At 43.4% G+C, this 26,249-nt stretch overlaps 1 protein-coding gene across 3 annotated transcripts in view; it reads left to right on the top strand.

The window, feature by feature from the left end:
• The window catches only part of tbc1d22a (TBC1 domain family, member 22a), a 217,091-nt gene extending 211,425 nt beyond the window's left edge, over nt 1–5,666 (top strand). For all 3 annotated transcript variants that reach the window (XM_014152784.3, XM_014152781.3, XM_014152782.3), the window contains one exon: nt 1,548–5,666. In XM_014152784.3, coding sequence (XP_014008259.1) covers nt 1,548–1,676 — 129 coding nt within the window. In that variant the 3' untranslated portion in view covers nt 1,677–5,666. The remainder of the gene's footprint in view (nt 1–1,547) is intronic.
• Nucleotides 5,667–26,249: the final 20,583 nt, after the last annotated feature.

Below are 26,249 nucleotides of genomic sequence, written 5' to 3'. Positions count from 1 at the left end.
GTTCAGGGGCAGAACGACAGATTTTTACCTTGTCAGCTCGGGGATTCGATCTAGCAGTCTTTCGTTTACTGGCCCAACGCTCTAACCACTAGGCTACCTGCCGCCCAATTAGTATGGAACTGTGGCTTGGAATGTTGATTTCTTCATCCTATGTTTTTTTTTTTTTCCTGTTCAGAGAAATTAGTCATCCTGATAATACCAGGTTCTGACCAATGGTGCTGTTCTGCTATTAGGTGACTTTTTTTAAGATCCCCCCATTGTTAAAGGGATAGTTCACCTAAATTACAAAATACATTTTGTGTTTTGTCTATGGACTAGGTATGACAGCAACCCATGCTTTGGTTTTGTTTACCTGGCCACTGTTTCAAATGCAGAGTTTTTAGCGTAATTCCAATGCCAGTGGTACCTATATTAGCATTTTTGCGCTTCCTATCCAAATCATGGGAACTGGTTAATAACATTATTTTACGTTTCAAGCATTTTTTTCAGGCCCACAAAAAACACCATCAAAGCGCCTATGCAAAGCACTCACTCTGTCACTCAGAAACTTCTCTTTCCTGTGTCTTCCTGCCAGCTAGTTTTCCAGGCTATTTAAGGATACTATGATTATCACGTTTCACATTGGATTTATTAACAACAATAAGGTAAGATGTGATTTGAATTCTGGTGCCGCTGCACACACAAGCTTGTTAGCTAGCTCTGGTCCAGGGCATTGAGCTAGCCTCGGCATTGAGCCAACTTTCCGACGTCCAAAGTTCTTCCACATTAGCCGCTTCTCCGTAGCTAGGTATCTTGCTAGGATATAATTATTTGATTCAGTGAAGTAATGATAGGCTAACTAATATCCTGAACACGTTATAATGCATGTCTTATCATGATGCCCAGAGCTTTAAGCCAAGGCCCTCTCTCTTGTACTCTCCCCACCCCGCAACATTTCAGTCGCACCCTACACTTCTCTGTCTATCAAGCATACAAACAACTAGCTTGCCCGGTCCAAAGAAAGCTGCTCTATCTGCACTGATTGGTGGAGTAATTTAATGAGCTAAATGTAAAGTTAAAAAAGGAACAAATCAACTATATAAACCAGTACTACTTTCTGGTTCAAACCGGTTCAGAACTTTATTATGCTGGTCGTAACAGTGGAACGGAACGAAAAACATAGTGGTTCTGTTCAGAACGAAATGACACACGACGGAATGTTAAATAGAATTACTCACTGATTAAAAGTGTAAGTGTGTTCCTCTTGCTGTGATGGTGCTTCTGCTTCACTGGTTGGTGTTAGAAAGCAGGCGGTGTGTGTGAGGCGCTCCTTACTGAGACACCCTCCCAGCTCCTCTGAGCTGATGCTTTCACTACTGTTGCCCCTGGCGACACATTCACACACTAATGTTCAAAGAGTAGTGTGCCCTTCTCCTCTCACTGTCTTTCTCTCTCTGGCCATATCAATTATTCTGTGTCTAACTGCACTCCTCGCTATATCTCTCTCTCTCTCTCTCTCTCTCCCTTCAGCTCCACTAAATCCTGTTGTTTCTTTCTCTGCCCCACAGGGTCTGATGATCCTGCTGCAGAACCTACCCACCATGCACTGGGGCAACGAGGAGGTCAGCGTGCTCCTGGCTGAGGCCTACAGGCTGAAGTTTGCCTTCGCTGATGCCCCCAACCACTACAAGAGATGAGTTTGGCCCCTGACAGCTAGCTACTGAACCCCTGACAGAGGCCCCCTGGCGGACGGATGGATGGAGTCCACGACCGTTGCTACTAGTAGATGAAAACAAAAACATTTGCATCACAAATGGCACCCTGTTCTCTACAAAATACATTATTTTTGACCAGAGCCCCAAGTAGTGCACTATGTAGGGAATAGGGGGCCATTTGAGAAGCAAGTGCTTCTTGGTATGTGTGTACCGTTCTAACCGACTGTTCTTCTTGAGTCCTTCTCTTTGTTCTTAACGATGAAATTACATTTGTGCAACACTCCAACAACATTAATGCCTGTCCCATCGAAGTAGACCCCAACCAAAAAAGAAAGACCTCCAGTCAGTGTGGTAGTGGAGATCTTGCTGCAGACCCATGGATGACGGTTCTAGACTGTCCTGTACTGTTTGTCCCTGACTGGCCACCGTCCCCAAGGAACTCAGACCTTCTCCTAGAGGCCAAGTCACATTGAGTGGATCTCCACAGCAGGCGCAACATGTCCCGAGACCTAATGAATGAATTGTAGGTCTGAACTAACCCTGTGTGTGTGTGTGTGTGTGTGTGTGTGTGTGTGTGTGTGTGTGTGTGTGTGGGGGTGTGTGGGGTGGGTGGAGGGTAGAGAGAGATCTTCTGTACTTGGTTAATATGTCACTTTTAATTCCTAAGGAAACTGAGGACACATGTCGTCATTCTAGTCATTCCTAGCTGGCATCGAGCTCTTCTTTCATCTCCGTGCCCTCAGTTCAAAACAAGCAGTCAATCCCCCAGAGACAAGTAGGTTTTAGTTCAAAACAGAAACACATTCACATAAAAGTGAATAATTAGCTAATAGGGAGATCAGAAAGTGTCTTATTGTTATGGATGATTTCTTTCTACTCTGACATGGTCCGCAGGGCTGCATCTAATGATCTAATGATGTGTCTAACAACTCTCTCAACTCTATTATGTAAGATGTGGAATATCTGTCGGTTGGCTGAGGGAGGGACGAGTGTCGCGTGACTCTGCCTGACCTACGATCATCTCTGAACCTAGGACTCACTACATAACTCAGACACATTGCTACTGCACCATGCAGTGGTGAGCAGTCACCTTTTAGGCCAGGAGATTTCCTAGTTAGGTCACATGGTCAGAACACTCGTACCCGTATACGGGTTGATAGTGGCAGATTTGGGCACTAATGAACAACTAAATTGTAACACAGTGGCTGTACAGTAACATGCTATTACATGTCAGAGCTTCACAGCACTGTATGGGTTTTGACTGACGGACATTCTGAACTTGAGCACCTCGCGCGACCTTGTTGTGAATGTGTTTTCAGTCAATTTACCTGGTAGAATAAAAACGACAAAAAAAATACATACTTTTTTTTTTGGTCTGAGTGAGGGAAATGCTGTACATTTTGAAAGATGAGAAATTGAGGATTATAATAAAAATACCGCTTTAATGTCATAATCAAGCCAAACACCCGTGAGTCAAAATATGCACTTCACGTTTCCATATCATAAAACTCATGTCATATACAGTGTCAACATTTAGGATGACTATGTTTGATATACAGTTACAAGATGATATGGCGTCAGACACTGGGTTGTTCTGAACAGAATGAGCCTATATTTGTCTATTGTGAAGAAAATTTGCCGCGGCTCACGCACTTGAATGCACTCAAGACTCCTTTCTATGTGCACCAGGATTATACATTGCATTGTGAAAGCAAGTAACATATTTTATAACTTAGATAGATAGTCATTTTGGCAATAGAACAAGCTTTCAAATGATGTCCACCTGACCCAGATTGCGATTTATAAATGGAGCGTCTTTGGATTGCGTTAACAACAATAATAATTGTGTGATGATGGGGATGTGTTCCAAACAAAAGAAGTACAAGTGTATTTGTGCTAGTTCCTCAACGGCACAGCTAGGAGAGCTCATGAACGGCACCTTATAGTTGAAGACTCTTCTTTGAGTCGTTAAAGTGCTTTGAAATGACCTAGGAACTGTGCACACTTTGGAGAGGTACATGGCCACGAGGAGACACCAGTTAGTCCTCTCACTCAAACCCTTGTCATTTTTTTGTCTTGTGTTTCACCTACCACACATTTTCCAGGAATGTTCTTATCATGTTACTGAATATATCCAGAGTATTTTCCGATTTTATCAACAAATGCAGCGAAAGTACAGTAAATGTAGAATGCACATCAAATCAAGTGTAATAATTTCCCCATAATTTCCTAACTGTTCCCTTTCAACTGCTACCATGGTTATGCATATGCTTTTCATATTTCTTCTGTAAAACATTTCAAGTTAGCCCTATCCATATAGTCAAATTTCCATGAGTGCAAAGGGTTAAAAAATTCTCCTCAAAACCCAGTAGGACCACGAGTTTTGTGGTCAGAAATAATTCCTGGACTTTGACCATTTGTAACTGCTCATAGCCCAGAACTAGGGCCCATAGAATGTGCTGGTGTGGGTCATTGTACCTAGTCCAGTAGCTTTGTTGGTTATTCAGTCTATTCATGAACACTGACTGACTGGGGGTGTTAGGGTGGAATACATTAACTCTCTCCATTTGCCTTCATTTGACTGCTTAGGGTTTTCATTTGATGTACCAAATGATGTGATAGTTTGTTTTTGCCTGGTGTAGAGCCCTCAAACTCAACTCTGGACTCAACCCAGTTCCACTCCTATGTTTCATTGTTCCCCTCTAATCAGGGACTGATTTAGACCTGGGACAACAGGTGGGTGCAGTTAATGATCAGGTAGAACAGAAAACCAACAGGCTCCGGACCGCATGGGTTAAGAGTTGTTATACCCCTTGTGTAGAGGGTGGATATACGATGTAAATTAGATGTTGAAATAATATTATGTACAACTTTTATCATCAAAAACATCCTGCCAGGTAACGATGAAGACCAATAATTGTTGCATGAACTCCTCAATGATGTGTGTGTTTATGTGGGTTGGGAGTGTATGTATAGATGGGGCAGCTTAATACTCTGTATTTGAACCTCCTCAGCTTCTTTTGATCATGTCGGTAATGTTTTTGCGCTCCATGTCAGCTCCAGGCCCAATTTCCTATTCTCACATTGATTAGAAACAAAAAAAACTACACTTGATAAAAGTCAATTTTCTTCCGTTTTTTGTACGAAATATATTATTTGGAATCAGCTTCTAAAGAAACAAAAATGTCTCTCTCTTCCTTTTTTTTTTATATACTGTTTACATGAGCCTAGTAAGTTGTGCCTAATGTAGAGATGGCAGATGATCATCATAGATATTTATTTTACCTTAATTTAAGCTCTCTGCAAATGAAACGAGAACGTTTATTCAGTTGATGCACTCACACTCTGTGTTTGCTAAGCCATGAGAGTATCTGCATCCAAAATGGCACCCTATTCCAAATATAGTGCACTGCTTTCGACCAGTTCCCTATGGGCCCTGGTCAAAGTATTGCCCGATATAGGGAATAGGGTGCCATTTGGGACGCAACCAATGAGTCCACAGAATCACATCAGTAAGTCTAGCAGCTGCCTTCTCCGGTGTCCTTCAACTTGGCTTGATGTACCGAACAACCCTTACACACACCTTTGGTAAAAGTCACAAGCCCTGGGTTACCATGGTTACGGTGGTGACCAGGTGTCCGTCCGCTGGCTGGAGGCCTCGGACACACACACACTGGACGTTGCAGTCAGCATCTCATGGGGCATGACCTAACATGTTTGGTCTGCCTCCTAAAACCTTTTTTTTAGGGTTGTATTTTACTGTTCGGTTTCTTTTCAGAGATGTTCAAATGTTTCTGACCAAACTAAGACTTGTCCTTTTTCCCTTCTGACTTAGACATCTGAACGTGTGAATCTCATACTGTGGAGAGTGATCGTGATTTTCTTTTAAAAAAAATTAAGTGTACAGAGAAAGAATTTTGAAACAAAGATCTGTAAATAGAAAAGTGTAAATAAATGCTATATATGACCAAACTGTTTGTGTACATTCATGGATGTACTGTAATATCATGCTTCAATATACCACGGCTAAGGGCTGTACCTATGCACTCCGCTTTGTGTCTTGCAGAAGAACAGCCCTAGCCATGGTATATTGGCCATATACCACACCCCCTTGGGCCTTATTGCTATTATAAACTGCTTACCTATGTAATTAGAGCAGTAAAAATACATGTTTTGTCATACCCATGGTACACGGTCCGATATACCACGGCTGTCAGCCAATCAGCATTCAGGGCTCGAACCACCCAGTTCATAATATCAAATAAGATTACAAGTGTATATATATTCAACACCAGAACTACCCAGTGGTTTCATGTCTCCATATCACACAACGAAAACATGAAGATTACGTTGTTATTTAAATGACTCACCTAGGCTGCGGGCACTCCAACCGAGGCATGCAAGCAACTGCATAAATAAGCACTGTATTAGCTTCTACATTGATTGCCAAGACTGCTGTATTAATAACTTCTGTATTGTATGCGTGCGGTTGCTGCTCCCCACACAGACACGCAAACGCACTGCCTCGGCTGGTAAACAGGTTTGTTATGGTCCCTGTGGAGTGGTGGTGCGGCAGTGCCCCAGGTTTGGTAATTAGGCCCTTTTAATGTAAGGAGGGAGTCTCTTGTTCTCTCTACCTCTTTTTCCCTCCCCCTCATTAAGCTAACTGATGTTCACAGTGGCAGGAATTAAAAAGTAATTAGAATCACCTGGACTTCCTGAGTTGCTCACACATGGTACAGGTGGCATGGGCCTGTAGAAGGGATGGGACTCACAATGACCGCCTTTTATGGAGGTAGATTCGGCTGTAGGGCATGTACAGTGCTGTGCAGAGAAATATAGAGTTTGGCAAACGTTGTTTGAGATTTATGATGGCTTAAACAACACCCTACACTGGTACTAAACTCAGCAAAAAAAGAAACATCCTCACTGTCAACTGCGTTCATTTTCAGCAAACTTAACATGTGTAAATATTTGTATGAACAACAAGATTCAACAACTGAGACATAAACTGAACAAGTTCCACAGACATGTGACTAACAGAAGTTGAATAATGTGTCCCTGAACAAAGGGGGATCAAAATCAAAAGTAACAGTCAGTATCTGGTGTGGCCACCAGCTGCATTAAGTACCGCAGTGCATCTCCTCCTCATGGACTGCACCAGATTTGCGATCCAACAGGTCCCAGACGTGCTCAATGGGATTGAGATCCGGGCTCTTCGCTGGCCATGGCAGAACACTGACATTCCTGTCTTGCAGGAAATCACGCACAGAACGAGCAGTATGGCTGGTGGCATTGTCATGTTGGAGGGTCATGTCAGGATGAGCCTGCAGGAAGGGTACCACATGAGGGAGAAGGATGTCTTCCCTGTAACGTACAGAGTTTAGATTGCCTGCAATGACAACATGCTCAGTCCGATGATGCTGTGACACACTGCCCCAGACCATGACGGACCCTCCACCTCCAAATCATTCCCGCTCCAGAGTACAGGCCTCGGTGTAACACTCATTCCTTCGACGATAAACGCAAATCTGACCATCACCCCTGGTGAGACAAAACTGTGATTCTTCAGTGAAGAGTGCTTTTTGCCAGTCCTGTCTGGTCCAGCGACGGTGGGTTTGTGCCCATAGATGACGTTGTTGCCGGTGATGTCTGGTGAGGACCTGCCTTACAACAGGCCTACAAGCCCTCAGTCCAGCCTCTCTCAGCCTATTGCAGACAGTCTGAGCACTGATGGAGTAATTGTGCGTTCCTGGTGTAACTCGATCAGCTGTCCGTCCTGTCTCCCTGTAGCGCTGTCTTAGGCTTCTCCCAGTATGGACATTGCAATTTATTGCCCTGGCCACATCTGCAGTCCTCATGCCTCCTTGCAGCATGCCTAAGGCACGTTCACGCAGATGAGCAGGGACCTTGGGCATCTTTCTTTTGGTGTGTTTCAGAGTCCATAGAATGGCCTCCTTAGTGTTTTCATAACTATGACCTTAATTGCCTACCGTCTGTAAGCTGTTAGTGTCTTAACGACCGTTCCACAGGTGCATGTTCATTAATTGTTTGTGGTTCATTGAACAAGCATGGGAAACAGTTTTTAAACCCTTTACAATGAGGATCTGTGAAGTTATTTGGATTTTTATGAATTATCTTTGAAAGACAGGGTCCTGAAAAAGGACGGGTTTTTTTTGCTGAGTTTACATAATAGTGGTAAATTTGGGTGTCATTTGGGATTTTGGCTCAGAATTGTAATGGTGGCCATGTTCCGAGATTTTAATTGTATTTAATTATTTAACTAGGCAAGTCAGTTAAGAACAAATTCTTATTTCCAATGACGGCCTACCAAAAGGCCTCCTGTGGGGACGGGGGCTGGGATAAAAAATAAATATAGGACAAAACACACATCACAACAAGAGAGACAACACTACATAAAGAGAGATCTAAGACAACAACATAGCAACACAACATAACAACAACATGGTAGCAACACAAAACATGGTACAAACATTATTGGGCACAGACAACAGCACAAAGGTCAAGAAGGTAGAGACAACAATACATCATGCAAAGCAGCCACAACTGTCAGTAAGAGTGTCCATGATTGAGTCTTTGAATGAAGAGATTGAGATAAAACTGTCCAGGTTGAGTGTTTGTTGCAGCTCATTCCAGTCGCTAGCTGCAGCGAACTGAAAAGAGGAGCGACCCAGGGATGTTTGTGCTTTGGGGTCCTTTAACAGAATGTGACTGGCAGAACGGATGTTGTTTGTGGAAGGAGGGCTGCAGTAGATATCTTTGATAGGGGGGAGTGAAGCCTAAGAGGGTTTTATAACATTTACATTTACGTCATTTAGCAGACCCTCTTATCCAGAGCGACTTACAAATTGGTGCATTCACCTTATATAAATAAGCATCAACCAGTGGGTCTTGCAACGGGTATACAGAGATGACCAGTTTACAGAGGAGTGCTGTGATGTGTCCTATAAGGAGCATTGGTGGCAAATCTGATGGCTGAATGGTAAAGAACATCTAGCCGCTCGAGAGCACCCTCACCTGCCGATCTATAAATTATGTCTTCGTAATCTAGTATGGGTAGGATGGTCATCTGAATCAGGGTTAGTTTGGCAGCTGGGGTGAAAGAGGAGCGATTACTAGATTTAACTTTAGCCTGCAGCTTTGATATGTGCTGAGAGAAGGACAGTGTACTGTCTAGCCATACTCCCAAGTACTTGTATGAGGTGACTACCTCAAACTCTAAACCCTCAGAGGAAGTAATAACACCTGTGGGGAGAGGGGCATTCTTCTTACCAAACCACATGACCTTTGTTTTGGAGGTGTTCAGAACAAGGTTAAGGGTAGAGAAAGCTTGCTGGACAATAAGAAAGCTTTGTTATAGAGCATCCCTTGGTGACAGGCAGTGGCTGAGACAGCAAATTTTCTGACTTTATACACTGCACTCTTTGAGACAGGTAGTTAGCAAACCAGCCCAAAGACCCCTCAGAAACACCAATACTCCTTAGCCGGCCCACAAGAACAGAATGGTCTACCCTATCAAAAGCTTTGGCAAAGTAAAAAAAAATAGCAGCACAATATTGCTTAGAATCAAGGGAAATGGTGACATCATTGAGGACCTTTAAGGTTGCAGTGACACATCCATAACCTAAGCGGAAACCAGATTGCATACCTGAGAGAATACTACAGACATCAAGAAAGCAAGCCAGTTGATTATTTTCCAACACTTTTGATTAACAGGGCAAAATAGAAATAGGCCAATATCAGTTAGGATCAGCTTGATCTCCCCCTTTAAATAAAGGACGAACCGTGGCTGCCTTCCAAGCAATGGGAACTTCCCCAGAAAGGTGAGACAGGTTAAAAATGTTGGAGATGGGTTAGGTGATGATAGGGGCAGCAACCTTAAAGAAGAAAGGGTCTAAACCATCTGACCCAGATGTTTTTTGGGGGTCAAGTTTAAGGAGCTCCTTTTGCACCTCGGACTCAGTGACCGCCTGCAGGGAGAAACTTTGTAGCGGGGCAGGGGAAAAAGAGGGAGGAGCATCAGGGATAGTCACATTAGAAGGGGTGGGAGATGAGGAAATGTTGGACGGTCAAGGAGGCATGGCTGAATCAAATAGGGATTCTGACTTAATGAAGTGGTGATTAAAGAGCTCAGCTATGTGTATCCTGCCAGTAACAACCACATCATCAACTTTAAGGGACGTGGGTAGCTGTGAGGAGGAGAGTTTATTCTCCAGGTATGTAACCGTTTTCCAGAACTTCTTGGGGTTAGACCCACAGACAGAGAGAGAACTGCCCCTTAAAGTAACTAACTTTGGCCTTCCGGATAGCCTGAGTGCACTTATTTCTCATTTGCCTGAATGAAAGCCAGTCAGCCTGAGTATGCGTGTGCCGAGCCTTTAGCCAAATGCAGTTCTTGAGGTGGAGTAACTCTGCAAGATCACGGTCGAACCAGGGGCTGAACCTGTTTTAAATTCTCATTTTCTTTATGGGGGCATTTGTCAACAATACCACTGAAAACATCAAAAGATGGTCCAAGCGTCTTCGACAGAGGGGATCAAGCTGATTCTATACCATTTTACAGAGGACAGTTCATTAAGGAAGGCTTGCTCATTGAAGTTTTTTAGCAAGCGTCTATGACAAATCAGGACAGGTCGTATCACTGAGCAGCCATTACAAACACAGGCTGTAAAACAGTGATCACTAAGGTCATTACAGAAAACACCACACTGATACCGATCAGGATTATCTGTGAGGATAACAAAGAAGAGTAGCCTTTTCTGGGTGTTTGGAGTCATACCTTGTGGGATTGATAATAATCTGAGAAAGATTTAGGGAGTCCCATTGCTTTAGGACTTGGTCAGGTGGTTTAAGCATGTCCCAGTTTAGGTCACCTAGCAGGACAAATTCAGACTTAGTGTAAGGGGCCAGGAGAGAGCTTAGGGCAGGTACGGTACAGGCCAGGGTGCTGATGGAGGACGGTAGCACCCAGCAACAGTCAGCAAAGAGCTATTTGAAAGTGTAATGCTTAAAACCAGCAAATCAAATTGTTTTGGGACGGGCTTGGTGGAGACAACCGAGCACTGAAGGTGATCCTTGGTAAAGATTGCCACTCCCCCACCTTTGGAATATCTGTCTTGCCGAAAAAGGTTATAACCAGAAAGGTTAACATCAGTATTCAAAACACTTATTCCTTAACCACATCTCAGTAATGACCAACACATCTGGATTGGAGCTGTGAACCAACACTTTCAATTGATCAATTTTAGGTAATAAGCTTATAGTTTTAACATGCTGAAAACCCTGGCTTTTACGAAAGCAGAAATCAGTGAAGCAGATATCAGAGCACAAGTCAGAATTGGGACTAGCAACAGTAGATGGGCCAGGGTGTACATGCACATTTCCAGATATCATCAACTGTAATACAATCAAGGCACGGCATAGGACAGGGAGAGCTCTGCAGTGCTGATTTATGACATCTGAATATGCATCAGATGGTAACAAGATCATATTGAACAGCAATTTCATCAGGTAACATGAATACAAAGCCAGTGAGAGGTGGTTAGAATAGGATGGGAGGCCAAAAGTCTGTTTAACCAATGGAGAGTCAGAGTCCCAAGTGTGGGAACAAACAGTCTGTCCCATGTTTGGGTAAACAAAGTTTGTAGTCAACAAAGTATGCAGGAGTCATGAGGCAAATAGCAAAATGCTCAAGAAAGAAATAAAATATATAACGACTTGGGGCTAGCCATTTTAAGTTCAGAGTCACTCTCCCCAACAGTGCGTGTGTGCTGGAGGCGAGCGAAAGCCCAGGATAGAGGGGTGAGTGTGGTGGAGGTACCTGTACCAGACAGGGGGAGACAGGCCAGGGCAGACGATGAACAGATTGCCAGGTGGAATCCAAGCAGCAATGCAGCAGGCAACGGGAGTAGGTGTCACACCCACTTGGGAGAACCTTTTATTTCTGGAAGCAGATTTCTTGTAGAAAATGCCAGTGAATGGTCTTTGAACAGCAGGATGGGGGCTTCATAGGATGCTTCAAAGACTCCTGCCACTTGTTGGGCCCAAAGGCCTCGACACCCTTTACTTCACACATTAGTGCTAATTGAATTTGTATCTGGTCTGTCCTTGCAAGCCTGGGAGCCTTAACTCAGCATTCAGTCCCCAAAAAATAAAACATAACATTGTAGTGTACTTTATTATTTATTTTTCTTCTTGGCTTTTAAAATAACATCAGACCAAACACTACTGACTCAGTTCCAGGTTGGATGGTGTCTTCAGGTCTCTGCTGTTCGTTTGCTAGAGCACCCTCCGTATAGTCAAAATTAGGTTGCAAGTTTGGAGTTTTGATCTGGAGCGAAGGCCATGCTGTGGAGGGTAGAATCCTGCATATTATCTAACTCCAAATCTATCCATTTAATAAAAAAACATGTTGAAAAATGTGAGAGCTCACATGCAGCTGTGTCTCTCTCTCTCTGACGGGGGCGGGTCAAGATGATCACTTTCTAAAGCGAGGAATGCAAATTGGAGTGTTTTTAATGGTTTAGTCTGATCTCTAGCTGCTGTATTTCTATGGCTCTACATGCTAAACTCGGCATAGTAGCTATGGCTCCACAGAGAGACCACAGTGCACAGAGCTGTCCATACAGAACACAAGGTTGCCGTGGTTATCATCAGTGAACTCTGCTTTAGTGCTCCTCCAGTCTGTAATGAATGATAATATTAAATATCGCTGTGAGCAGCAATGAACAGGGTTCACAGGATGACAGAAAGGACACAAGATAAGTTGGATAATAAAGCAGCTGTACCATTTCTGAATTATTTTCCTTTATGGGCAAAATAAATTCTGTGAATTGAATTCTGTAAAAGTATTGTAGTGAATTCTGAAAGTATTCAAACCCCTTGACTTACTCCACATTTTGTTATGTTACAGCTTTATTCTAAAATGGATTTAAAAAAATTAGAATCAATCTACACACAATACCCCATAATGAAAAAGTGAAAACAGGTTTTTACAAAATGTTTGCAAATGTATTAAAAATAAAAAACAGAAATACCTTATTTACATAAGTATTCAGATCATTTGCTATTAGACTCGAAATTGAGCTCAGATGCATCCTGTTTCCATTGATCATCCTTGATGTTTCTACAACTTGATTTGACATGATTTGGAAAGGCACACACCTATCTATATAAGCTCCCACAGTTGACAGTGCATGTCAGAGCAAAAACCAGGCCGTAAGGTAAAATTGTCCGTAGAGCTCTGAGACAGGATTGTGTCAAGGCAAAGAACTGGGGAAGGGTACCAAAGCATTTATGCAGCATTGAAAGTCCCCAAGAACACAGTGGCCTCCATCATTCTTAAATGGAAGAAGTTTGGAACAACCAAGACTCTTCCTAGAACTGGCCGCCTGGCCAAACTGCACAATCGGGGGAGAAGGGCCTTGGTCAGGGAGGTGACCAAAAACCCGATGGTCACTCTGACAGAGCTCCAGAGTTCCTCTACGGAGATGGGAAAACCTTCCAGAAGGACAGCAGAAGGACAGCATCTCTGCAGCACTCGACCAATCAGGCCTTTATGGTCGAGTGGCCACGCGGAAGCCACTCCTCAGTAAAAGGCACATGACAGGCTGCTTGGAGTTTACTAAAAGGCACCTAAAGGACTCTCAGACCATGAGAAACAAGATTCTCTGGTCTGATGAAATCAGATTGAACTCTTTGGCCTGAATACCAAGTGTCACATCTGGAAGAAACCTGGCACCATCCCTACGGTGAAGCATGGTGGTGGTAGCATTATGCTGTGGGGATGTTTTTCAGCGGCAGGGAATGTGAGACTAGTGAGGGTTGAGGAAAAGATGAACGGAGCAAAGTACAGGGATAACCTGCTCCAGAGCGCTCAGGACCTCCGACTGGGGGTGAAGGTTCACCTTCCAACAGGACAATGACCCTAAGCTCACTGCCAAGATAACACAGGAGTGGCTTCTGAATGTCCTTGAGTGGCCCAGCGAGAGCCCGGACTTGAACCTGATCGAACATCCAGCCTGACAGAGAGGATCTGTAGAGAAGAATGGGAGAAGCTCCCCAAATACAGGTGTGCCAAGCTTGTAGCATCATACCTAAGAAGACTTGAAGCTGTAATCACTGCCAAAGGTGCTTAACCAAAGTACTGAGTAAAGGGTCTGAATACTTATGTAAATGTAATTGATTTTTTGTTACAACTTCTAAAAACCTGTTTTTGCTTTCTCATTATGGGGTATCGTGTGTAGATTGGGGGGGAAAAACATTTTAATCAATTTTATAATAATGCTGTAGTGTAACAAAATGTGGGAAAAGTCAAGGGGTCTGAATACTTTCCGAATGCTCTTTAAATTCAAAATCTGAATTGAATCTGAGGTATGGTTCATGAGATGATTTTGTGCATTAGCATTACATAGGCAAATCATTTATTAATAATTCATTAATAATCTTTGAAATACATCAATGTTATTATCTCAAACTCTTTACGGACTATTGATGAGTCCAAATACCACATTTGGAGTGAATGTGACTGAGTCCATAAATGTTTTTTTTATTATTCTTTTAAGCGTTAGCGTTACATAGTCAAAGTGAATTGTTAATAGTTTCCTTAAACTCAACATGGTTCATCATGGTAAAGTCTTTGATTAGCCTAAGAAGTTTATAGTTGATAGGCCATTGTGAAGTGGGTTTACAAAGGGTTTAAATGGACATGTAAAATCAGATTTATCAATAACTCAGCCCTCTCAAAACCAATCCCTTAGCTTCTCTCAAACTAAGTTAAGTGATGGGCCTACAGATTTGGTGTTATTTGGAATGGCTTATGGTTCATGAAGCAAATGTGTACAGCATGAGGAAAGACATCTACATACAACAATTCAAGTCCCTAGGTCAAACAGGTTGGCGGGTATGAGGGTTTAAGCAAGACTGCTTATAACAACATCTACAGTATAGGTCAACATTTTGGACACACCTACTCATTCAACGGTTTGCATTTATTTTTACTATTTTCTATATTGTAGAATAATAGTGACGACATCAAAAGTATGAAATAACACATATGGAATCATGTAGTAATTAAAAAAGTGTCAAACAAATCAAAATACACTGCTCAAAAAAATTAAGGGAACACTTAAACAACACAATGTAACTCCAAGTCAATCACACTTCTGTGAAATCAAACTGTCCACTTAGGAAGCAACACTGATTGACAATAAATTTCACATGCTGTTGTGCAAATGGAATAGACAACAGGTGGAAATTATAGGCAATTAGCAAGACACCCCCAATAAAGGAGTGGTTCTGCAGGTGGTAACCACAGACCACTTCTCAGTTCCTATGCTTCCTGGCTGATGTTTTGGTCACTTTTGAATGCTGGCGGTGCTTTCACTCTAGTGGTAGCATGAGACGGAGTCTACAACCCACACAAGTGGCTCAGGTAGTGCAGCTCATCCAGGACGGCACATCAATGCGAGCTGTGGCAAGAAGGTTTGCTGTGTCTGTCTGTCAGCGTAGTGTCCAGAGCATGGAGGCGCTACCAGGAGACAGGCCAGTACATCAGGAGACGTGGAGGAGGCCGTAGGAGGGCAACAACCCAGCAGCAGGACCGCTACCTCCGCCTTTGTGCAAGGAGGAGCAGGAGAAGTACTGCCAGAGCCCTGCAAAATGACCTCCAGCAGGCCACAAATGTGCATGTGTCTGCTCAAACGGTCAGAAACAGACTCCATGAGGGTGGTATGAGGGCCCGACGTCCACAGGCGGGGGTTGTGCTTACAGCCCAACACCGTGCAGGACGTTTGGCATTTGCCAGAGAACACCAAGATTGGCAAATTCGCCACTGGCGCCCTGTGCTCTTCACAAATGAAAGCAGGTTCACACTGAGCACGTGACAGACGTGACAGAGTCTGGAGACGCCGTGGAGAACGTTCTGCTGCCTGCAACATCCTCCAGCATGACCGGTTTGGCGGTGGGTCAGTCATGGTGTGGAGTGGCATTTCTTTGGGGGGCCGCACAGCCCTCCATGTGCTCGCCAGAGGTAGCCTGACTGCCATTAGGTACCGAGATGAGATCCTCAGACCCCTTGTGAGACCATATGCTGGTGCGGTTGGCCCTGGGTTCCTCCTAATGCAAGACAATGCTAGACCTCATGTGGCTGGAGTGTGTCAGCAGTTCCTGCAAGAGGAAGGCATTGATGCTATGGACTGGCCCGCCCGTTCCCCAGACCTGAATCGAATTGAGCACATCTGGGACATCATGTCTCGCTCCATCCACCAACGCCACGTTGCACCACAGACTGTCCAGGAGTTAGCGGAGGCTTTAGTCCAGGTCTGGGAGGAGATCCCTCAGGAGACCATCCGCCACCTCATCAGGAGCATGCCCAGGCATTGTAGGGAGGTCATACAGGCACGTGGAGGCCACACACACTACTGAGCCTCATTTTGACTTGTTTTAAGGACATTACATCAAAGTTGGATCAGCCTGTAGTGTGGTTTTCCACTTTAATTTTGAGTGACTCCAAATCCAGACCTCCATGGGTTGATAAATTGGATTTCCATTGATTATTTTTGTGTGATTTTGTTGTCAGCACATTGAACTATGTAAAGAAAAAAGTATTTAATAAGATTATTTCTTTCATTCAGATCTAGGATGTGTTGTTTAAGTGTTCCCTTTATTTTTTTGAGCAGTATATATTTTATATTTGAGATTTTTCAAAGTAGCCACCCTTTGCCTTGATGAAAGCTTTGCACACGATTGGCATTCTCTCAACCAGTTTCACCTGGAATGCTTTTCCAACAGTCTTGAAGGAGTTTCCACATATTCTGAGCACTTGTTGGCTGCTTTTCCTTCACTCTGCGGTCCAACTCATCCCAAATCATCTCATTTGGGTTGAGGTTGGGTGATTGTGGAGGCCAGGTCATCTGATGCAGCACTCAGACAGCCTGGATGTGTGTTGGGTCATTTTCCTGTTTGAAAACAAATGATATTCCCACTAAGCGCAAACCAGATGGGATGGCGTATCACTGCAGAATGCTGTGGTAGCCATGCTGTTTATGTGTGCCTTGATATCTAAATAAATCACAGACAGTGTCACCAGCAAAGTACCCCCACACCATCACACCAACTCCTCCATGCTTCACGTGGGAACCACACATGAGGAGATCATCCGTTCACCTACTCTGCGTCTCACAAAGACTGCGGTTGGAACCAAAAATCAAACATTTTAAACTCATCAGACCAAAGGACAGATTTCCACTGGTCTAATGCCCAAGCAAGTCTCTTCTTCTTATTGCTGTCCTTTAGTAGTGGTTTATTTGCATCAGTTTGACCGTGAAGGCCTGATTTACTCAGTCTCCTCTGAACAGTTGATGTTGAGATGTGTCTGTTACTTGAACTCTGAAGCATTTATTTGGGCTGGAATTTCTGAGCCTGGTAACTCTAATGAACTTATCCTTTGCAGCAGAGGTAACTCTGGGTCTTCCATTCCTGTGGCGGTCCACATTTTAAATTACATTTTTTAAATGTAACCTTTATTTAACTAGGGAAGCCAGTTAAGAACAAATTCTTATTTGCAATGACGGCCTACCCCGCCAAACCCGGACGACACTGTGCCAATCGTGCGCCACCCTATGGGACTCCCAATCACGGTCGGATGTGATTCAGCCTGGATTCAAACCAGGGACTGTAGTGACATCCTCTTTCAATGAGATGCAGTGCCTTAGAATGCTGCACCACTCGGGAGCCCTCATGAGAGCCAGTTCTCGAAATGTTCCGGATTGACTGACTGATGTCTTAAAGTAATGATGGACTTTCATTTCTCTTTGCTTATTTGAGCTGTTTTTGCCTAATATGGACTTGGTCTTTTACCAAATGGGGCTATCTTCTGTATACCACCCCTACCATGTCACAACACAACTGATTGCTCAGACGCATTAAGAAGGAAAGAAATTCCACAAATGAACTTTTAACAAGGCACACCTGTTAATTGAAATGCATTCCAGGTGACTACCTCATGAAGCTGGTTGAGAGAATGCCAAGCGCGTGCAAAGCTGTCATCAAGGCAAAGAGTGGCTATGACTATTGTCAAAAAATGATGGGGTTAGGATTTGGGCTAAATCAACTGATGCTGATGTAATTGTGTTTCCTGAAACCTGGCTCAGCAAGTCTGTTCTTGATAAGGATATTTGTATAAATGGTTACAATGTGTATCGCACTGATCGAGTTAAGAAAGGTGGGGGTGTGGCTATATATGTAAAGACTAAATTCCTTGTAAGTGTAGCAAAGTCTGAAACTATTTGTAAACAGTTGGAATTTCTTGCTATGAATCTTGAGGTTTCAAAGGGAACCACTCTGCTCTCTGTGATGCATTTTCTTCTCTGATGCACCTTATGTCTAAACTTCTTTACAGTGAAATGATCTTGATTGGTGATCTCAACTGGTATTGGTTAAAGCTGGGGCCTGACAATTTTAACATTTTTTTTTTGTAGTTCTATGAATTCTATTAATCAACCCAGTTGATTAAATCACCCACCCGCCCAAATCTCAAATGTCCAGAGAAATCTACCCTGATTGATTTGATATTGACAAATGTACCACATAAATATTCTGCAGTTGGTGTTTTTTTGTAATGATTTAAGTGACCATTGTGCAGTTGTTGCTGTTAGAAATACTAAGGTTCCTAAGACAAACCCACGCTTTATTCGTAAGAGAGATTTTAAGAGTTTTAATGAGCAGGCTTTCTTTCATGATTTGTTTTATTTTGACTGGAGCAAGATTGAGTTTATTCCTGATGTGGAAACTGCCTGGAAATTCTTTCATTATGTTTTTTTCCCCCCAAATAGTAGACAAACATGCCCCATTCCACAGGTTCAGGGTTAAAGGGAGGGATAATCCATGGTTTTCTTCTGAGCTGTCTTGTATTATTCACAAACATAATCTAGCCTGGGCTAAAGCAAGGAAATCATGTTCTGATGCTGATTGGCTTCTTTTTAGGCAGTTACGAAACAAGTGTTCTTTTCTTCTCAGGAAGGCCAAGTCTGAATATTTTATGTCTGTTACCACTAATAACCTGAATGACCCTAGAAAGTTTTGGCAGGCTATTAAGTCTATGTCTGGTAACAGTAATGTTAATGAATTACCGTCATGTGTATTGAAGGACTCTGTTGCTGTATATGACAAAACTGAAATGCTGAATTGTTTTAATGAGCACTTTGTATCATTTGGTAGGCTGTTTGATTCAGTATCCTCTGGCTCTGTACAACCCTGTATGGATGAACCAGTGAGAGCTGGTCAAACTTTTAGAGTTTTGCCATTCTCAGTGCAGGAGGTACATAAAGTCTTGAAATCCTTTGATCAGAGGGAGCCTGCAGGTCCTGATCTTCTTGATCCCTGCTTTTTAATACTGGCAGCTGATTTCATAGCTGAACCACTTTCATACTGTATCTGTTCAATCTAACCTTGGAATGTAATAAAATTCCAAAGATCTGGAAATCAGCATTTGTCCTACCACTTTTAAAAGGGGGAGATCCAACTCTGGCCTATAATTATAAAAAAAATCTCAAAACTGTCACCCCTGGCAAAAATACTTGAAACCCTTGTTAGTGAACAGCTAAAATAGTTTTTATATATATAACTATATTTTATCAATGTACCAATCGGGCTTCAGGAAGAAGCATAGCACAATTACAGCAGCCATGAAGGTTTAAAATTATATCTCTGATGCCCTTGACAAAAAAACAGCACTGTGTCTCCTCACTTTTTATTGATCTCTCTAAGGCTTTTGATACATTTGATCATGCTGAGGCAGAGATTGCCGAGCGTAGGTCTTTCGGAGCATGCAGTTGCATGGTTTGCTAACTATCTGTCTGATAGATCTCAGTGCACTCAATTTGATGGGCTCATGTCTGTTAAATTGTCTGTCTGTAATGGTGTGCCCCAGGGCTCTGTACTTGGTCCCTTCTTATTCACTATTTATATAAATAATATAGACAAAAATGTGCAAACTGCGCAACTTTACTTTTATGGGGATGATACTGTTATTTATTGTTGTGCTTCGTCTCTCACAAAAGCTTTCCAGAACCTGCAAACTGCTTTTTTTACTGTTCAACATACAAAATTTAGGCTTTACAAAAGCCTTACAAAATACTTTTAAACTGAAAGAACTTGTCCCGATTGGTGTTTTTAAATCATTGATGAAGGATTTTGAGGCTGATTCCCTGACCTGTCAATGTTTTTAATTAGCTGTTTTATGATTTTGTTATACTCTTGTGAATTCTACTTTTTTAATTGATTACCTGTAGTTTTTCATGTTGTCTGTCTGTAATTGTGTAATGACTTGGTGCTGCCTATCTTGGCCAGGACGCTCTTGAAAAAGTGATGAGCCCTTCCTGGTTAAATAAAGGTGAAATAAAATAAATAAATAAAATAAATTCTACTATGTAGAAAATAGTACAAAATAAACAAAAACCCTTGAATAAGTACAGGCAGGCAGCACGTTGCCACCAGAGTGTATTGCCATCGATGCCGTCTGTGGCTTCCGTAGTAGGACTCTGTCATATGAAGTTCATTTCATTTCATACTAGCCGCTGGACAAGTAGCTAGCTACTCTTCAGTACTACCAAAATGCAGCACCCACTTGGGTAATGATACGGCAGTTACAAGGGGCCAGAATGAACACCACACTTCAAAAGTAATTCAGGAGTAGCCTTATTACTTAGTCCTCCATACAGTCTTGGTCATCTCTGTACACCTCTGTATTTAGCCTTCTCTCCATCCTCAACCTCCGGACAGTAGGCATAATCAAATCAAAATATTGCATGCTAGCTAGCTACAATTGTATAGGTATATTTACACACACACACACACACACACACACACAAACAGCTTATTGCTACTCTTCAGTCTCCAATAGACTTGTATTTATGCTCTGACATCCTGCCATTGCTTCTGTTGCTCAAAGATCTGCTTCAGTGATCACTGCAGCCTGTGTACTTTTCCTTTCCAGTGGGAACACCGTGCCCCTCATGTACGCTCACAAATGTCCCTGTGACTTCAAGGCTCGAACACATATCAAGCCGTGACAGATATAAGATAGGCTATCTAGACCAGGGGTTTTCAAACCTCTCCTCTGGGACCCCCAGCCGACTTATTCCAGCTAGCACAGCTGATCCAATATATCAACTAATTATCCAGCCCTTGATCAGGTGAATTAGGTGAGCTAGTTCAGGGATACAACAAAATTGTGAAATGTCTGGGGCTCCCCGGGAGGAGGTTTGAAAACCACTTATCTAGAGTAAGCAATGTTACAATATGAAAAGACAAAGGCCTGCAAACTGTAATGCTCCTAATGGCATGGTATGAAATCATAACATGGATGTTAATGAGTTTGAGTTGAGTTTAGATGTGTAGTTATTTGTAAAGTAGACAAGTATTAATACTGCTGAAGAGATTGGATTAACATCTATTAACCAATGTCAACACGTACTGGTATAGTAATCACACAAACGCTCTCCCTGTCTCTCTTCCTCTCTGCAGTGATATCTATTTTCCTGAGAAATGATTAAGTAAGAAAGGCTTTACAAAGAACAATGTAACATTCCATCTAGCTAGCTACACATCAAAGTTTTGTCCTTGAGATCCTTGTCCTTTGCCTTGCGCTATAGGCTATATATCTGCTGCTGTGCTGGCTGGAATTGTTGCAGGCTTGGCAGACCTAAGTCTTGCAGTGATAAAGACAGAATGGTTTGATGCTGCCCAGCCAGCTCATGTGGAACACATAATTGCCTTCGAGGGATAAGCCCCAGCCCCGGTCTGAGCCCTGGACACTCATTCCCTCCTAACGCCAAATGTCACAACCACTTATTCAAATGACAGCTCAATGGAATAATAACGTGCTAGCTCGGCGCATTTACCCCTAAAGAACCGCATGCTGGGACTATATATACACACACACACACACACACACACAACTATGATGATAATCTCTATGTGTAGCTATGGTGGTCTGCTAAAACATATTCTCCTCATATTCTCTTCTCTCTCACACGCATAATGTAAGCCACAGTACTGGCGCCAGCAGCCACATTTGAATATGGAGAAGCTAATTATTTACGAAGTGCAGACGTAATTTGATGACAATGCAGTCAGCAGCCCAGGCCTGCTTTCTGAGTCTCTGGTTGCGAACAAAATGGCACCCTATTATTTATATGGTGCACTATTTACGACCCTGGTGAATAGTAGTGCACGAAATAGGGAATAGGGTGCCATTAGGGATGCTGCCAAGGACTCACCTGTTTCAGGACAGAGTGCCCAAAGGCATGAGCCTGCATATATTTGGGCAGAGTGAGTGAGTTGGTTGGTGGGCTAAATTGTCCCATCATGCTTCAGCTGATCCTCTCAATCCTCTATCCCTAACACCCCTCCCCCTGCCCTTCCCTGCCCTAACCTGGCCCATCAGACTATAGTGTTACAGTTACCCTGTCCCTTTAGCCTGGATATTACCCCATGCATATCTGCACTACACACACACACACTTTACAGAACTCCCCCCCCCCCCCCAATAATCTAGCTTAGGCCGTCCTCTATCCTCCAGATATCGCTGTATATTATTTAGCAGGAAGCGCTGGGAGTGAATCATAGCCCCTTTGGCTGCTTATTATGCGGTCCACCTCGTTAGCACACGTGATTTAATATTCATCTTACTTTCAGAACAGATTTCCTCTTGCTGCTGCATTTTTAACAGGCAAGGAGAGTTATGGCGGCCAGGGAGAGGGAAGGGAGCTTAGGAAGAAGCCGAGCATCCATAGTGTTTTTTAACTTTCACAACTAAACCAAAACACACAGAGTAAAAAGCTAAGCATCTGTTTGTAGACTGTACTGTCTATTGTATAAGTAACCAAACCCAACCAAAGCAGGGGGAAATGTGCTGCCCATACATCTGTGGATCTGTTAGGGCGGTATGCAAATTGTAGTGAGTCTAGGGTACCTTAGTGTTCTTGGGCACAGGGACTTTGGGGGTCTGCTTAAAACATGTTGGTATTACAGACTCGGACAGGGAGAGGTTAAAAATGTCAGTGAAGACACTTGTCAGTTGGTCAGCGCATGCTCGCAGTACACGTCCTGGTAATCCGTCTGGCCCTGCAGCCTTGTGAATGTTGACCTGTTTAAAGGTCTTACTTACATCGTCTGCGGAGAACGTGATCACACAGTCGTCCGGAACAGCTGATGCTCTCATGCATGTTTGTATTATTTTCCTCGAAGCGAGCATAGAAGTAGTTTAGCTCGTCTGGTAGGCTTGTGTCACTGGGCAGCTCTCAGCTGTGCATCCCTTTGTAGTCTGTAATGTTTTGCAAGCCCTGCCACATCCGACGAGCGTCAGAGCCGGTGTAGTAAGATTCGATCTTAGTCCTGTATTGACACTTTGCCTGTTTGATGGTTCGTCGGAGGGCATAGCAGGATTTCTTTTTAGCTTACGGGTTAGAGTCCCACTCCTTGAAAGCGGCAGCTCTAGCCTTTAGCTTAGTGAGGATGTTGCCTGTAATCCTTGGCTTCTGATTTGGGTATGTACATACGGTCTCTGTGGGGACAGCGTCATCGATGCACTTATTGATGAAGCCAATGACTGATGTGGTGTACTCCTCAATGCCATAGGAAGAATCCAAGAACATATTCCAGTCTGTGCTAGCAAAACAGTACAACAAAAACAGATAAACTCTCTAGGTAGATAGTGTGGTCTACAGCTTATCATGAGATACACCACCTCAGGGGAGAAAAACCTTGAGACTTCCTTAGATATCGTGCACCAGCTGTTGTTTACATGTACGCGTAGTCCGCCACCCCTTGTCTTACCAGACGCTGCTGTTCTATCCTGCCGATACAGCGTATTACCAGCCAGGTTTCAGCCACGAAGATATTACAGTTTTTAATGTTCCGTTGGTAGGTTTGTCTTCCTCGTAGGTAGTTGATTTTATTTTCCAATGATTGCACGTTAGCTAGTAGGACGGAAGGCAGGGGGGGTTTATTCGATCGCCTACGAAGGCAGCCCGATCTCCGTCCTATTTTTCTCCGTCGTCTCTTCATGCAAATGACAGGGATTTGGGCCTGTTCCCGGGAAAGAAGTATGTCGCTCATGTCGGGCTCGTCGGACTTGTTAAAGGAAAAAAAAGCTTCTGCCAGTTTCTGGTGAGAAATCTCTGTTCTGATGCCCAAAAGATATTTTTGGTCATAAGACACGGTAGCAGCAACATTATGTACAAAATAGGTTAGAAATAAGTTACACAGAACGCAAAAAGATGTACATAAAAACACAATCGGTTAGGAGCACGTAAAACGTCAGCCAACTTCTCCGGTGCCGTCTTCAATTTGAGCAGTAGATGATCCACCACAGATGATGCAATCTCTATTGAACTCAACACTGCCCTTTCCCACCTGGACAAAAGGAACACCTACAGTGAGGGAAAAAAGTATTTGATCCCCTGCTGATTTTGTACGTTTTCCCACTGACAAAGAAATGATCAGTCTATAATTTTAATGGTAGGTTTATTTGAACAGTGAGAGACAGAATAACAACAAAAAATCCAGAAAAACGCATGTCAGAAATGTTATAAATTGATTTGCATTTTAATGAGGGAAATAAGTATTTGACCCCCTCTCAATCAGAAAGACTTCTGGCTCCCAGGTGTCTTTTATACAGGTAACGAGCTGAAATTAGGAGCACACTCTTAAAGGGAGTGCTCCTAATCTCAGTTTCTTACCTGTATAAAAGACACCTGTCCACAGAAGCAATCAATCAATCAGATTCCAAACTCTCCACCATGGCCAAGACCAAAGAGCTCTCCAAGGATGTCAGGGACAAGATTGTAGACCTACACAAGGCTGGAATGGGCTACAAGACCATCGCCAAGCAGCTTGGTGAGAAGGTGACAACAGTAGGTGCGATTATTCGCAAATGGAAGAAACACAAAAGAACTGTCAATCTCCCTCGGCCTGGGGCTCCATGCAAGATCTCACCTCGTGGAGTTGCAATGATCATGAGAACGGTGAGGAATCAGCCCAGAACTACACGGGAGGATCTTGTCAATGATCTCAAGGCAGCTGGGACCATAATCACCAAGAAAACAATTGGTAACACACTACGCCGTGAAGGACTGAAATCCTGCAGCGCCCGCAAGGTCCCCTTGCTCAAGAAAGCACATATACATACCCATCTGAAGTTTGCCAATGAAGATCTGAATGATTCAGAGGACAACTGGGTGAAAGTGTTGTGGTCAGATGAGACCAAAATGGAGCTCTTTGGCATCAACTCAACTCACCGTGTTTGGAGGAGGAGGAATGCTGCCTATGATCCCAAGAACACCATCCCCACCGTCAAACATGGAGGTGGAAACATTGGGGGTGTTTTTCTGCTAAGGGGACAGGACAACTTCACCGCATCAAAGGGACAATGGACGGGGCCATGTACCCTCAAATCTTGGGTGAGAACCTCCTTCCCTCAGCCAGGACATTGAAAATGGGTCGTGGATGGGTATTCCAGCATGACAATGACCCAAAACACACGGCCAAGGCAACAAAGGAGTTGCTCAAGAAGAAGCAGATTAAGGTCTGGAGACTGGCTAGGCCACTCCAGGACCTTAAATCTGTGGGGGGAGCTGAAGGTTCGAGTTGCCAAACGTCAGCCTCGAAAGAGGAGTGGGACAAAATCCCTCCTGAGATGTGTGCAAACCTGGTGGTCAACTACAAGAAACGTCTGACCTCTGTGATTGCCAACAAGGGTTTTGCCACCAAGTACTAAGTCATGTTTTGCAAAGGGGTCAAATACTTATTTCCCTCATTAAAATGCAAATCATTTTATAACATTTTGACATGCTTTTTTCAGGATTCTTTTGTTGTTATTCTGTCTCTCACTGTTCAAATAAACCTACCATTAAAATTATAGACTGATCATTTATTTGTCAGTGGGCAAACGTACAAAATCAGCAGGGGATCAAATACTTCTTTCCCTCACTGTATGTGAGAATGCTATTCATTGACTACAGCTCAGCTTTCAAAACCATAGTGCCCTCAATGCTAATCAATAAGCTAAGTACCCTGGCACTAAACACCTCCCTCTGCAACTGGATCCTGGACTTCCTTACGGGCCGCCCCCATGTGGTAAGGGTAGATAACAACACATCCGCCACTTTGATCCTCAGCACAGGGGTCCATCAGGGCTGCGTGCTCAGTCCCCTCCTGTACTCCCTGTTTGCTCGTGACTGCACAGCCAGGCACGACTCCAACACCATCATTAAGTTTGCCGATGACACAACAGTGGCAGGCCTGACCACCGACAACGACGAGACAGCCTATAGGGAGGAGGTCAGAGACCTGGCCGTGTGGTGCCAGGACAAAAACCTTGTGATCAAGACAAAGGAGATGATTGTGGACTACAGGAAAAGGAGGACCGAGCACGCCCCCATTCTCGTTGACGGGGCTATAGTGGAGCAGGTTTAGAGTTTCAAATTCCTTGGTGTCCACATCACGAACAAACTAACATGGTCAAGCACACCA

Source organism: Salmo salar, chromosome 17, assembly GCF_965601325.2.
Source record: "Salmo salar chromosome 17, fSalSal1, whole genome shotgun sequence".
Lineage (NCBI taxonomy): Eukaryota > Metazoa > Chordata > Actinopteri > Salmoniformes > Salmonidae > Salmo > Salmo salar.
This window is presented reverse-complemented; position numbering and strand designations above follow the sequence as displayed.